General features: G+C 44.3%; 3 protein-coding genes across 3 annotated transcripts in view; all 3 read right to left on the reverse strand.

Annotated features, from left to right (window-relative positions):
- The window catches only part of LOC310778767 (uncharacterized protein), a gene marked incomplete at both ends in the record, with an annotated part of 24,273 nt that extends 22,304 nt beyond the window's left edge, over positions 1–1,969 (reverse strand). Inside the window, 2 exons of the mRNA XM_083639214.1 lie at positions 32–301; positions 1,959–1,969. Coding sequence (XP_083495340.1) covers positions 32–301; positions 1,959–1,969 — 281 coding nt within the window. The remainder of the gene's footprint in view (positions 1–31; positions 302–1,958) is intronic.
- The window catches only part of LOC310778768 (centrosome-associated protein CEP250-like), a gene marked incomplete at both ends in the record, with an annotated part of 14,199 nt that extends 5,304 nt beyond the window's left edge, over positions 1–8,895 (reverse strand). Inside the window, 8 exons of the mRNA XM_083639215.1 lie at positions 32–301; positions 4,769–4,875; positions 5,386–5,551; positions 5,723–5,793; positions 7,534–7,590; positions 8,149–8,286; positions 8,548–8,716; positions 8,852–8,895. Of these exons, the coding sequence (XP_083495341.1) occupies positions 32–301; positions 4,769–4,875; positions 5,386–5,551; positions 5,723–5,793; positions 7,534–7,590; positions 8,149–8,286; positions 8,548–8,716; positions 8,852–8,895 (1,022 nt within the window). The remainder of the gene's footprint in view (positions 1–31; positions 302–4,768; positions 4,876–5,385; positions 5,552–5,722; positions 5,794–7,533; positions 7,591–8,148; positions 8,287–8,547; positions 8,717–8,851) is intronic.
- LOC310778024 (myosin light chain kinase, smooth muscle-like) overlaps positions 1–14,527 on the reverse strand; it is a gene marked incomplete at its 5' end in the record, with an annotated part of 383,786 nt that overhangs the window by 52,828 nt on the left and 316,431 nt on the right. The window lies entirely within an intron of this gene.

Here is a 14,527-nt window from a genome sequence, read left to right on the forward strand (position 1 = left end):
GATGAAGAGGAAGAAGAAGGTTTCTACCCACCTTTCCTTCAGCTGTGACACTTCAGTCTGATGGAGAAACTTCAACTGTGAGATCTCTCTGTCCTGCTTCTCTCTCTGCTCCTCTGTCGCCTCCAGCTCCCCTAAACACAAGGTCCCCAGGGTGGAGGAGAGAGAAGGGGGAGGTGAGGGGGGTGAGGAGGGGTTAGGGGGAGGAGAAGCAGGGGGACGCAGGGAGGCGGAGACGGAGTCACAGCTGGAGAGGAGAGAGGAGGAGAGGCGAGAGAAGTCCGCTCGGAGCTCCCACAGGTCCCTGCAGACAGGAGGGCAATACAATGCACAATGTTGGTCAATTTACGAGATGTTGGTCAACTTATTCAATCTTTGTACATTTACAACAAACATTAGTCAACTGACTGAAAGATGGTCAACTTATTAAATGTTGGTCAAAAGTAGGGATGGGCATTTTGAATAATTATCGATTATCAATTATCGAGTATCGATAGCATAATAATAATAATTTGTATTACAGTAATTATATATATACATATATCATTACTGTAATACAATACAGTAATACAACACAAATATATATAGATATATACAGTATATAAGACCATGTTTGTCTTACAACTTAAATATTTACAATTTGCAACATTGGTCAAGTCAAGTATTTGTACTGTAGACTTACTGACCATCTTGAGAGGACAGGTGCACTTGTGGAGGAGCAAAATGGATTTAGAAAGGGTAGAGGCTGCATTGACCATATTTATGGTCTACTCCATACATGGGCAAACTACGGCCCCACCTGTGTGGCCCGCCATGCAATTGCAAAAACAAAACAAAACAAAAAACTTTTTTTTTTTTACAGTGCACCTGAACGGAACATGCAAGATACCCGCTGAATAAGTGTCCAAATGTTCATGTCATTCTGGCCAATACTCCACTTCTGTTATAGCATTTCAGTCTGGAATATGGAATATCTTTCAATAATCTTTATGACTAAAAGGCTACATTGAATTAGAAATTTAAATAATTAACTCATTGGTTTTGGATTTATTTAGCTTCAAGACTGCATTTTTGTTCGTGTGACCCTCAACACAGGCTTTGAGAATCCCGGGCCACTTACTGATACTTATGCTTAAATTAACCCACTCATATTCTGATTTATTTCAAGAAAAACATTTTGGCTAGTGGAAATTCTAATTGCCTGGTAACTTTAAAATCTAGCAGCCATATTGGCAGGTGGTCAAAAAAGTTAATTTCAAGCCCTGAGAGCAGGTGGTGACATAGGAGTGAGTGAGAAAAGGATGAAATATTGGTGGTTAAGACTGAATAATGACATCACAACTGTTAATTTAAAATGAGTTATTCCTCTAAACGTGGCTTCAAATGCACCAAATTTTTCACGCTGGCGCCGTTCGGCCCTCAGCAAAACCTGGTAGCGAGGACATTTTTTGTGGCCCTCTCTATCATCAAAGTTACCCATCCATGGGTTACGGCATGACAATATTTGTTCGGCCCCCGGCAACAATCTGGGTTTCTCATGTGGCCCCCCATGAAAAATAATTGCCCACCCCTGGTCTACTCTATGGTCTAGAAATGTCTACTTTTGTTTGTTTAATTGATTTCCAGAAGGCATTTGATTGGATAAATATGGATCTTCTTCAATATAGGTTGTTAAACTCGGGGGTCAATGGAAAGTTCTATAATGCCATTAAGTCTCTCTATCAAGCACCTGTTGCTCGTGTCCAGGTTAACGAATATTCCACTATGGTTCCCCCCAACAATTAGGCGTGAAACAAGGAGATGTTTTGTCCCCAACTCTATTTTCCATATTTGTCAATGATTTAGCTCTTCAAATTAAGGCATCCAACAAGGGAATCAAAGTGGGTGACCAGACTGTGAGCATATTATTATATTATTATATTATTATAATATATATATATTATTAAAGCATGTTATTGTACGCAGACGACATAGTCTTACTTGCTGAGCATGAAAATGACCTGCAGACAATGTTGAACATTGTTGCTGAATGGTGCTAGAAATGGAGACATGGTAAATCAAGACAAAACACAAATAGTCAATTTTAGACTCGCATCAAGGGAGAGGAGTTCTTTTGTATTGAACTTTGGTTCTGCAGTACTATCATATAAGGATCAATATAAATATCTGGGCTTGACGCTGGACGAACATATGTCAATGTCGTATAGTTCAATCAGCGGGCAGAGCACTGGGTTCTATATTGAACAAAGTTCAACACACAATCTGGGTTTTCATACTTACACACAACTATATAAGTCATGTGTCTGTCCGGTGTCGGACTACGCCTCTGGTGTTTGGCGTTTCCGTGAACACTCAGTCTGTGACACTGTGCATCTCAGAGCCATCCGTTATTTTCTGGGAGTTCATGAACTCACCACAATCTTGGCCATTAGTGGCGACATGGGATGGGAATCCCCAAGCATCAGACACAAGCATCAGGCACAAGCATCAGGCACAAGCATCAGACACAAGCGTCAGACACAAGCATCAGACACAAGCATCAGACACAAGCGTCAGACACAAGCGTCAGACACAAGCGTCAGACACAAGCGTCAGACACAAGCATCAGACACAAGCATCAGACACAAGCATCAGACACAAGCATCAGACACAAGCATCAGGCACAAGCATCAGGCACAAGCATCAGACACAAGCATCAGACACAAGCGTCAGACACAAGCATCAGACACAAGCATCAGACACAAGCATCAGACACAAGCATCAGACACAAGCGTCAGACACAAGCATCAGACACAAGCATCAGACACAAGCGTCAGACACAAGCATCAGACACAAGTGTCAGACACAAGCATCAGACACAAGCATCAGACACAAGCATCAGACACAAGCGTCAGACACAAGCGTCAGACACAAGCGTCAGACACAAGTGTCAGACACAAGCGTCAGACACAAGCATCAGACACAAGCGTCAGACACAAGCATCAGACACAAGCATCAGACACAAGCATCAGACACAAGCATCAGACACAAGGGTCAGACACAAGCATCAGACACAAGCATCAGACACAAGCATCAGACACAAGCGTCAGACACAAGCGTCAGACACAAGCGTCAAATGCTTCGACTTTGGAATAGGCTGGTGAGAATGTCTGATCAGAGACTCACTAAAAAGATATTTAATTGGGATGTCGCCCATAGTTGAAATGCCTATTTTATTCAAACGACTTGTCTTTTATCTTTCATAACAGGCTACTTTGTGACACCCGAGAGAGAGACTATGAGTAATATGCTCAGTTTGTATCAAGATAAATGTCTTATGACCATTTACACCATGACTTATGGTATAAACCAAAATGAAGAACTTATCGTCTCATAAAAGACAGTTACGGTGTAGAACCCGGTATGAAGAAAAAGATCTCTGTGTGCTCAATTACGCTCTGGTCTCACATTCTCTCTCTCTCTCTCTCTCTCTCTCTCTCTCTCTCTCTCACACACACACACACACACACACACACACACACACACACACCTGTCTGCAGCAGTCTCTCACACACACACCTGTCTGCAGCAGTCTTGATGGTCTCTCTCTCTCACACACACACACCTGTCTGCAGCAGTCTCTCTCTCTCTCTCTCCCTCTCTCACACACCTGTCTGCAGCAGTCTCTCACACACACACACACACACCTGTCTGCAGCAGTCTCTCTCTCTCTCTCTCTCTCTCTCTCTCTCTCTCTCACACACACCTGTCTGTAGCAGTCTCTCTCTCTCTCTCTCTCTCTCTCTCTCTCTCTCACACACACACCTGTCTGCAGCAGTCTCTCTCTCTCTCTCACACACACCTGTCTGCAGCAGTCTCTCTCTCTCTCTCTCTCTCTCACACACACACCTGTCTGCAGCAGTCTCTCTCTCTCACACACACCTGTCTGCAGCAGTCTCTCTCTCTCTCTCTCTCTCTCTCTCTCACACACACCTGTCTGCAGCAGTCTCTCTCTCTCTCTCACACACACCTGTCTGCAGCAGTCTCTCTCTCTCTCTCTCTCTCTCTCACACACACACCTGTCTGCAGCAGTCTCTCTCTCTCTCTCTCTCACACACACACACACCTGTCTGCAGCAGTCTCTCTCTCACACACACACCTGTCTGCAGCAGTCTCTCTCTCTCTCTCTCTCTCTCTCACACACACCTGTCTGCAGCAGTCTCTCTCTCTCTCTCTCTCACACACACACACCTGTCTGCAGCAGTCTCTCTCTCTCTCTCTCTCTCTCTCTCACACACACACACCTGTCTGCAGCAGTCTCTCACACACACACACCTGTCTGCAGCAGTCTCTCTCTCTCTCTCTCTCTCTCTCTCACACACACACCTGTCTGCAGCAGTCTCTCTCTCTCTCACACCTGTCTGCAGCAGTCTCTCTCTCTCTCTCTCTCTCTCTCTCTCTCTCTCTCTCTCTCACACACCTGTCTGCAGCAGTCTCTCTCTCTCTCACACACACACCTGTCTGCAGCAGTCTCTCTCTCTCACACACACCTGTCTGCAGCAGTCTCTCACACACACACACACCTGTCTGCAGCAGTCTCTCTCTCTCTCTCTCACACACACCTGTCTGCAGCAGTCTCTCTCTCTCTCGCTCTCACACACACCTGTCTGCAGCAGTCTCTCTCTCTCTCTCACACACACCTGTCTGCAGCAGTCTCTCTCTCTCTCTCACACACACACCTGTCTGCAGCAGTCTCTCTCTCTCTCTCTCTCTCTCTCTCTCTCACACACACCTGTCTGCAGCAGTCTTGATGGTGTGACAGTGGCGTCTCAGACCAACCACGGCTCTCCACAGTGACAGCAGCCTGGACTGCTCCTGACCCACATGACCTGACAGACACTGCGCACATGCCAGCGTGCACACACACAAACAACACACACACACACACACACACACACACACACACACACACAGTTCAGTTCAGAAAATAAAAAATAATATTTTGTCTTTGTTCCACATAATATTATATATCAATAATAATAACAAAAATAATACAAATAATAATAATACATTACATTTATATAGCGCTTTTATCAGTGCTCCAATACGCTTTATAACACATGACAAGAGAGGAGATGAAACATTTGATCATATGACGAGTTAATTTGCATTTCACCTCAGACAAGACAGGACACTGCTTTCAAGTCTGAAATTGAGCTAGATTTGCTAGAAAGATGAACACCAGTTCAGCTTTTCACCAACTAGTGCGCTGCTTGATGACATCACGAGGGTGGCTGTATAGTACAGTAGTAAGGATTTTGAACGTTTTGATTAATAAAAAAAAAATTATAGTTATTTTAGTAATTTGAATAAGAGTGAATGAAGGCAGCTATAAACTCGATGACAAACCTCTCTCTCTCTCTGCCAATCAGCCTCTCTACGCTCCGCCTCCTCCATGGCTCTCGTCCAATCAGCCGTCAGCTTCCGGAGGTCCTCCCCCAGCGCCTGGTTTGCCTGCCCTGACTGGCTGAGCTGGTCTCTGAGGAGAGCGTTCATTTCTGCCAGACCAACACACCTGGAGGGACACACACACACACACACACACACACACACATCATTAATTTTGTGTTATGAATCTAATATGGATTATGAGTGGCTAAAGAGATTAACAGATTCTGCTCTGATTGTGCGCACACATGCACGCGCAGACACACACACACACACACACACACACACACACACACACCTCTGCTGTTCCTCCTCCAGCCTGATGAGAGCGCTCTCCAGAGAGTCACTGTGTTCATCTCTGATCCTTTGCTACGAGACAAACAACACAACCTGTTAACATCATCACAACATTGACATTAAAGACATACAGTGGTTTTGTGGAAGTTTTCTCTTTTATCCAACTTTCACAGAGTCAGAAACTAAGAAATGCTTTCCGACAGATTTTTTTTGATGTATTTGGTGTAGTCTGAAGTCTGAACTATGTCAAACAGCAATATCAGGCTATCTTGGCACAATTGTTGAGTGTCTAGGGCAGGGATACTCAACTTGCTTTGCCCAGGGGCCACTTTCGTGAAATGACAGGAGGCCAGGGGCCAGTTAATAAACAAAAAATATACATTTTTCTGTAGCGGATTGTAGGTTTTTGGGGTGTCAGCCAGAGTTTAGTCTGACAATGTTGTGCACACCGGATAGTTAAGTTAGGTTAAGTTAGTTAGGTTAGAACGCTGAAGGAATGCGTGCCCGTCCGCATGTCCTCGAGTGCCCACCGCCCGGGTGGGGTCGTCAAAAAGGGCCTTTCTGTGTGGAGTTTGCATGTTCTCCCCGTGCCTCCCGTGGGTTTACTTCATATAGGAACCCCCTTCACCAAAACATGTAATATCCTGGTTGTTAATGTGGTTCCTCCTCTGGTCGTTAAGGGCACCTGTTCAGAGGGAGGGGAACTGGTTGGAATAGCGTGAACCTCCCACGTGCTATGTCCTACCGGTGAAGCTTCCTCTGTCAGGTGAAAAGAAGCGGCTGGCTACTGCCCATGTCTCGGAGGAAGCATGGAGCCAGTTTCGGCTCTCCCCAGATCGGCAGAGGGTGGAGTAGCAACCAGGATAAATAAATTAAATTAGCACTAATGGGGGATAAAAATGGGATAAAAAATCAGGGGGGGGGGGGTTAGTTAGGTTAAGTACATACATAAGTGCCTGGGTAGCGAGCAGACGGCGGTATTTGACAATTTAGCAGCTAAATCATAGATTATTGAAAGATATTCCATATTCCAGACTGAAATGCTATAACATAAGTGGAGTATTGGCCAGAATGGCATGAATGGACACTTATTCAGCGGGTATCTTGCATGTTGCGTTCAGGTGTACTGTAAAAAAAAAAAAAAAATGCAATTCCATGGTGGGCCACACAGGAATTGCACAAGTTGAGTATCACTGGTCTATGGGATCAAATAACATAATCATGATCTGTCTGGGGGGAGGCCCACAGTATCTTGGGTGACCTGACGCAGCCGGATTTTCTTTATAAGGTAATTGCCCTAATTACCTAATGATGTGATGTCACTCGAGCAATGATGTCATCAACGATGTCATCAGTGATGATGTCATCAGTGATGTCATCCTTCCTGGCTGAGCCGACTGGGTGGGTCTAAAGCTGGAATTATGCTTGACGCACCCGTGAGACCGCGAGTGTCCGTGCGGGAAAGTGACGTCAAATCAGCAGACACGCCCCTCCGCAAGGCTCCCGTGCGGACGGTTTTCGCCTAGCTGCACACACCCCGAATTTTATAACTACGCAGACGCGGCTGGGCGGACAAAGTGGAGTTTTCAAAACCCCAGGGTGGTGGGGGGGGGGCAAATTTCACAATTTAGTTTGCTGACATCACAATGGAGTGGATGATGTCATCATCCTGCATTTTGGAAATTTGCATATCTGGTCGCAGCTATTGCGAATGTGTGCTTGTTTTTAATGCAGGACCATTGTATTGTATTAACAGAATGTGTGCTTGTTTTAATACAGGATCATTTTATTAATGTAAAATAGCTCTCTGACCTCTCTGCTTTGCAGCTCTGTCTCCTCTGCCTGCAGCCGATCTCTGTACTGCAACACCTGTAACCAGCAACCACAATGCTACTACTACTACTAACCATAATAACACTACACATGCTACTGTTCATATTAATACTACTACTAACCATAATAACACTACACATGCTACTGTTCATATTAATACTACTACTAACCATAATAACACTACACATGCTACTGTTCATATTAATACTACTACTAACCATAATAACACTACACATGCTACTGTTCATATTAATACTACTACTAACCATAATAACACTACACATGCTACTGTTCATATTAATACTACTACTAACCATAATAACACTACACATGCTACTGTTCATATTAATACTACTACTAACCATAATAACACTACACATGCTACTGTTCATATTAATACTACTACTAACCATAATAACACTACACATGCTACTGCTCATATTAATAACACCGTTACTCCCACTTATAATAATACTCATAGCAGTGCTACTACAGTAACAGTTGTAAAAGGATCAAACAGAATTTGTGAAAAACATGCCCTATGAAACACACACACACACACACACACACACACACACACACACACACACACACCTTGCTCTGCAGCCGGTGGATGAGCAGGGCTTGCCTGGCCTCTCTCTCTCTCCCCTCCCTCACACTCCTCTTCCACTCCCTCTGCTCTGCCTCCACACGCAGAGACACCGACAGAGGGGAAGAGACCTGCTCACTCAGCTGAGAGAGAGAGAGAGAGACGGACAGGCATAGAGAGAGACAGAGAGAGACAGACAAGAGGGAGTGACAGACAAAGAGACAGGCAGAGGGAGAGAGAGACAGAGTTCAATCATTATATGGTCAGTGGCACACACACACACACACACACACACACACACACACACACACACACACACACACACACACACACACACACACACACACACACACACACACACACACACACACACACACACACACACACACACACACACCCCTCACCCTATGGGTCAGGGCCTGTGTTCTGGACTCCAGCTCCTCTCGGTGGGCGTGGCTCTCTGCCAGCTCCTCCTGCAGCCGGCTCACTTCCCGCTCAAGCTCCGCCCTCTCCTGTTGCCAGCCAATCAGCAGCTGGGAGGAGTCCATGCCGCTGCCTCCGGGTTGCAGGCTTCTGGACGGAGAAGAAGACAGATCAGTGCCCTGAGCTGTGGGGCTGGAAAACAGAGATGACTCCTTTCACTTCAGACTTTGATCCACTTGGTCCCATAAGTTGGTCCCATAACATTCCAGTTAGCAGAGGGCTAACCGGACATTAGCCGGCTTGGCCAAGCAGAAGTCTCTGGTGCACATGCTCCAGGCCAGCACGGGAATGTCTCGACAGGAGATTAGGGGTGCACCGATCGATCGGCAAGCAATCTGTATCGGCCGATTTTGACCTCAAATATGCGATCGGCTGATTGACGATATTTTGTCTGATTGCCGATATTTCGTCTGATTGCCGATATTTTTTTATATATATATATATTTTTTACACTTCACTTACTGTAATGCAGCCTTTAAAACCAGGAAAATACAACATTTATGCCGTATCACCATATTACCAATATACAACATCGAGGGATGCAGCGGTATGAGTTTTTGACGGTATAACCTTGGACAAAAATACCACTGTTATCGGTATCGCGGACCTTTATTGTGTTATTGTAAAATCTGGCAAAAAATATGTAGACATACAATTTTTTGCCATTGAACAAAATGTATTTTATTTTTAGAGGACAGCCCTAGTAAATACAGCACCATGGACCGCTTTGCTGCACCAAGCCCCAAAGCAGAAGAGCAGGCCGACAGCCTCCTCCTAGCCTAAATAGCCAATTAACTATATTTCTGGAATGCGAGTTAATGAGCCAATTACATGTCCTTTGCATCTACCATAAACAAAGACATTACAGTAGGAGTGGGCTATAAATGGGTCATTTTTTGTTTTGCATAGGTCTCAGTTTTTTTGTATTACATTTGACCTATCTCACATGAAATGACAAAATTTTTGTCTTCAGGTCCAAGAAAAAAGTGTGCAGGACACAAATCCAGGATGACCACCGTTTTCCCTGAAAAATCACATCTTTAGCCATAACTTTGTCATTTCGGGGTCTTTTTACTTGGTTGTGGTGTCTAACCCTATGTTTTAGGGGTCAAGCAATCTATCTATGCATCTAGAAGTAGTCACAAACCATCATATATTGAGTTAATACATACTTTTGACCAAATTTACCCTTCTTTACCTCAATTTTGAACCATGCCCATAGACCTAATATTTATTGGTAAATTATAGAAAAAACAGACAACAGGTTAAATTTGACATACCATAATAATATTAATAGCAACCCTACACTGCTAATTATTACCAACATTTCACAACATTTAACTTATTTCACTACAAAATACTGTATGGTGAATTTTATTGTGAAATAGGCCATCTGCTGTCATTACTGTAATCACATGACGGAGATGGGAAGACAACATCCCTAGAAGAACAGTTTGACTTGATTCTAGAGGAAGCTGGTACACAAGTCATTTAGCCTCTACAAAGAGAGATGCTTCACTAGACTTGGATACCAGGCAGGTGCGGTCTATGATTGCATTCCCTACATCAAACAGGTACTTGAGACACTGCTAAATAATCTTCTTGTTCGAGCATGCAACATTTACCTTGAGAAAGACTTCAAAGCACTTGCTAACTTTACGTTAGGGGTGGGACAAAATATCGATACCCACGTTATCGCGATATTTCCACCCGCGATACGTTATCGATACACTGGCGCCAAGTATCGATATGTTTATTAATTTTTTTTTTTTTTTTTTTTTTTTTTTTTTTTTAATAAACAGGCTAAAATATTATGCTGTGTGTGGTAGTTGAAACATAGTTTCAAGTTGACTTTATTTATGTTTGTAGTTGAAACAAAAACATAACTACTGTAGGCTACATGAATGGAAATGTTTGATCATTAATATCTACTTTTAGAAATTATATAGGTAGGTAGGTAGGTTATATAGGTTTTCTTGTTTTAATAGTAATAATAAAAAGACTTAATGTGTAACTTTTCCTCCGTGGTATCGAAAATGGTATGAGTGAGTGAGTGAACTCAGAGAGTTCATGTCAATTCTGCTAATAAATGCATAATAGGCTACATGATTTTTTGCCTTCAGAGGTATTTTTTTCACTTGTTACACAGGTATCGTGATGTATCGTCTTCCAATATATCGCAGTATCGCAGTATCGCAGTATCGTGATATATCGTTATCGAGGGCCAAGTATCGTGACGATATCGTATCGTGAGCTACTCAGCGATTCCCACCCCTACTTTACGTACAGGGTGACAATGCCCTTCCTCAACTGCGTCGAGACAGCAAGCCAGGATTTGCTGGTTGACATGCTTCCCAAGCTCTGCAGTGACCTTGCTGACAGCTGAGAGCCCTAGTTATCATGTAGAGTGGACACATGTAAAAATGGAAGACAATGCTCCACAAAGTGATCTCGATCACCTTCTTCTTGGAGAGATGTGTGTCCAGGCCGCGAAAGGAGCAGAATTGCAGTGCAAACATGAGTATTAGGATGTTGATCCTGATGCTGCATGAGCAACTCCTCTCTATACACTGACTGCAGACCAACAGAAAAACCTGCCCACAAACAACCTGAATGCAGAGAGGTACTTGGCCAAGTGTGGATATCTTGCTGCCCAGTCAGCCCAACACTCATAGGATGTTCAAGGCAAAGGGGATCAAAGATGACCTTTATGCTAACAGATAGACATGGCAGTGAAGTTGAGCGGTCAACCACAGCTGTCCTTAAACACCTAGATGCAATGGAGGTGACATGGAGTAACACACAGAAAGAGAAGAAGAAACAGGTTGAGAGAGAACCTGCAAAAGAAAGTGAGGGCCAATGATTTTGTTGAAAACTTCTTGTGAAGTGCAAAGAACATGGAGGGCCTATTTAATAGATGTAATAGGCCCTATTATATATGTCACTACTCACTGAAGTGAAGGCACTTGTCCTTATGAAGTCGCCTGAGCTGAAGACTTACTTGAGGCAAGAGATCCAATACCAGAGAGTTATCAGAAAAAGAGATGATTGAGAACCTAATTGTGCTCCTCTGGGATGATTACCAAGCTGAGGTGGTATTTCCTTGTGAGGAGGAGGAGCCAGAAAGGCAGAGGGGATCTCTCAGGAAGAACTTATGCTCCAGCCCAACCAATCACTTGCTGTCATTTGGGATGAGGGTATATTGGGTTTTACCTGGATGATAATGGGGACGGAACCTTCCGTGTGGATCACCTGATGCGCGTTGCTACCGGAGATTAAATTTGGCAGCGACCACATGGCACTGATGACATCCAGGACACTATCGGGCAGCAGATTGTGCCTGTGGCAGTTTCAAGAACCTGGGACTTTATAGGAGTAAACTGTTATGTTTTAAGCAATGCCCCTGAAATGGAAGTGAAATATGCTAATTAAGGTGAAAAAATAGGTAAATTTGGTCAAAAAAGGTATTAACTCAATATCTGATGGTTTGCAACTATTTCTAGATGCATAAATAGATTGCTTGACCCCAGAAACATAGGGTTAGACACCACAACCAAGTAAAAAGACCCAAAAATGACAAAGTTATGGCTAAAAATGCGATCAAATGGAATAAAAAAAAACTGAGACCTAATAAAAATGACCAAAAAAGTGTTTTTGACCTCTGTATAGCCCACTCCTAATTACAGTTTTATTTTTATGTCACATAACATTTATGGGCTAACAAAGTTTGTCCATGTAGGCAGCCATGTTGCATGCATTCCTGAATTTTCTTCTAGCCATGAAGATTGATTGACAGCTGTCATGTCACGATGGTTGAAAGTGGGTAGTACATACTACATGTAAGCACACTGTAGATTTTTGTTATGAAAGAAGAAAATATGATTGAATTTTGATGTAAAAACCGAAAATTTCAAAGAAATTTGATTTTTGTGATTTTTTTTTGGGCATACATTGTTAAATAGGTGCAGTCGATGACCAGGGATGTGATCTAAAATAGTTAAAAAGTCATTTTTCATTTCAGCTTGACTTTAAGTAACCCCCCTGGAAAGTATTAGTCTCCTCTTTTCTTTTCTTTTCGTATATGACATAAGGTCAAATAGAAAAAAGGTCATATACACAGTCTCCTTCAAACTTTCCAAAAGTCATCATCAGTGTGCTTTAACGAGCTCAGGTCTGAGCTCATTATCAGCTTAACTGCAGTTTAGCTTAAATACTTACAGTAGCTGTAGGAGAAGTGTTACAAGTATAGTCTCTGTCTCTTAACAACAACCTGAGAGAGACAGCCACAGACAGGGCTCCCACAGACCTGAGAGAGACAGCCACAGACAGGGCTCCCACACTGAGAGAGACAGCCACAGACAGGGCTCCCACACTGAGAGAGACAGCCACAGACAGGGCTCCCACACTGAGAGAGACAGCCACAGACAGAGACAGCCACAGACAGGGCTCTCACAGACCTGAGAGAGACAGCCACAGACAGGGCTCTCACAGACCTGAGAGAGACAGCCACAGACAGAGAGACAGCCACAGACAGGGCTCCCACACCTGAGAGAGACAGCCACAGACAGAGAGACAGCCACAGACAGGGCTCCCACACCTGAGAGAGACAGCCACAGACAGGGCTCTCACAGACCTGAGAGAGACAGCCACAGACAGGGCTCTCACAGACCTGAGAGAGACAGCCACAGACAGAGAGACAGCCACAGACAGGGCTCCCACACTGAGAGAGACAGCCACAGACAGAGACAGCCACAGACAGGGCTCTCACAGACCTGAGAGAGACAGCCACAGACAGGGCTCCCACACTGAGAGAGACAGCCACAGACAGGGCTCCCACACTGAGAGAGACAGCCACAGACAGGGCTCCCACACAGAGAGACAGCCACAGACAGAGACAGCCACAGACAGGGCTCCCACACTGAGAGAGACAGCCACAGACAGGGCTCCCACACTGAGAGAGACAGCCACAGACAGAGAGACAGCCACAGACAGGGCTCCCACAGACCTGAGAGAGACAGCCACAGACAGGGCTCCCACACAGAGAGACAGCCACAGACAGAGACAGCCACAGACAGGGCTCCCACATACCTTTTTAAACATCAAATTCAAGGACTTTACCTTCCAGGCCTGATTCTCTTCCACTTGTCCCGGACAAGCCTTAAAGGGATAGGCCCACTTTTTTGGGAGATTCATCATGACAGTTAGCCTATAAACTGACTGTCAAAAGATCTCATTTCACGTTATTTAAATACATGCTGTTTAGTGGATTATATTGCCCGAATTGAAAAGTGGCTGTTAATGATCCAGAAAGCATTGAGTCGTAATGACCGCAACGTGTCTTTGCCAATAAACAATGAATGGAGTGCAGTCTGCAGTGTGGAGTGATGGAGTGCAGTGCGTGGATTTCCTTCCCTACGAGACGAGACGACACAGAGAGCCTGTCTGGAACCAGAGTGAGCGTTACCGTTAGCTGTTGTTGTTGAGTCGGTACCTTGTGAAGCGGGTCAGAGGAGCGGTCTGGACCGGGACAGATACAATTTTATATTATAATCCAGCTCAGACAGAGCTTCGCAGCTTCCTGTTGACACATTTCAAACGGAGGCACGTGACCTCTCGCCCCAAGCGGAGTCACGTGACGAGGCAAAGCTGCCCCGCTGCGGTCTGAACCTGAACAGCGACACCTGCCGGCCTGGAGGAGAACTGAACTATATTTACTGCAATTTACAGTTTACATATTTGCAAGTCATTTAGTCTCGAATCATAAAATTTAGTGGAAAATAAATCTACCAGCTGAGTCCACCGATTTAGTACAAGGCGACAAAAAACAGATGCAGAGATGAATCAGTTTGTCTCCAGTCTACCAACAGGAGGCGCTGTACAGCAGAGAGTCTGATGCAGACC

Source organism: Poromitra crassiceps, assembly GCF_964638095.1.
Source record: "Poromitra crassiceps genome assembly, chromosome: 6".
NCBI classification, from domain to species: domain Eukaryota; kingdom Metazoa; phylum Chordata; class Actinopteri; order Beryciformes; family Melamphaidae; genus Poromitra; species Poromitra crassiceps.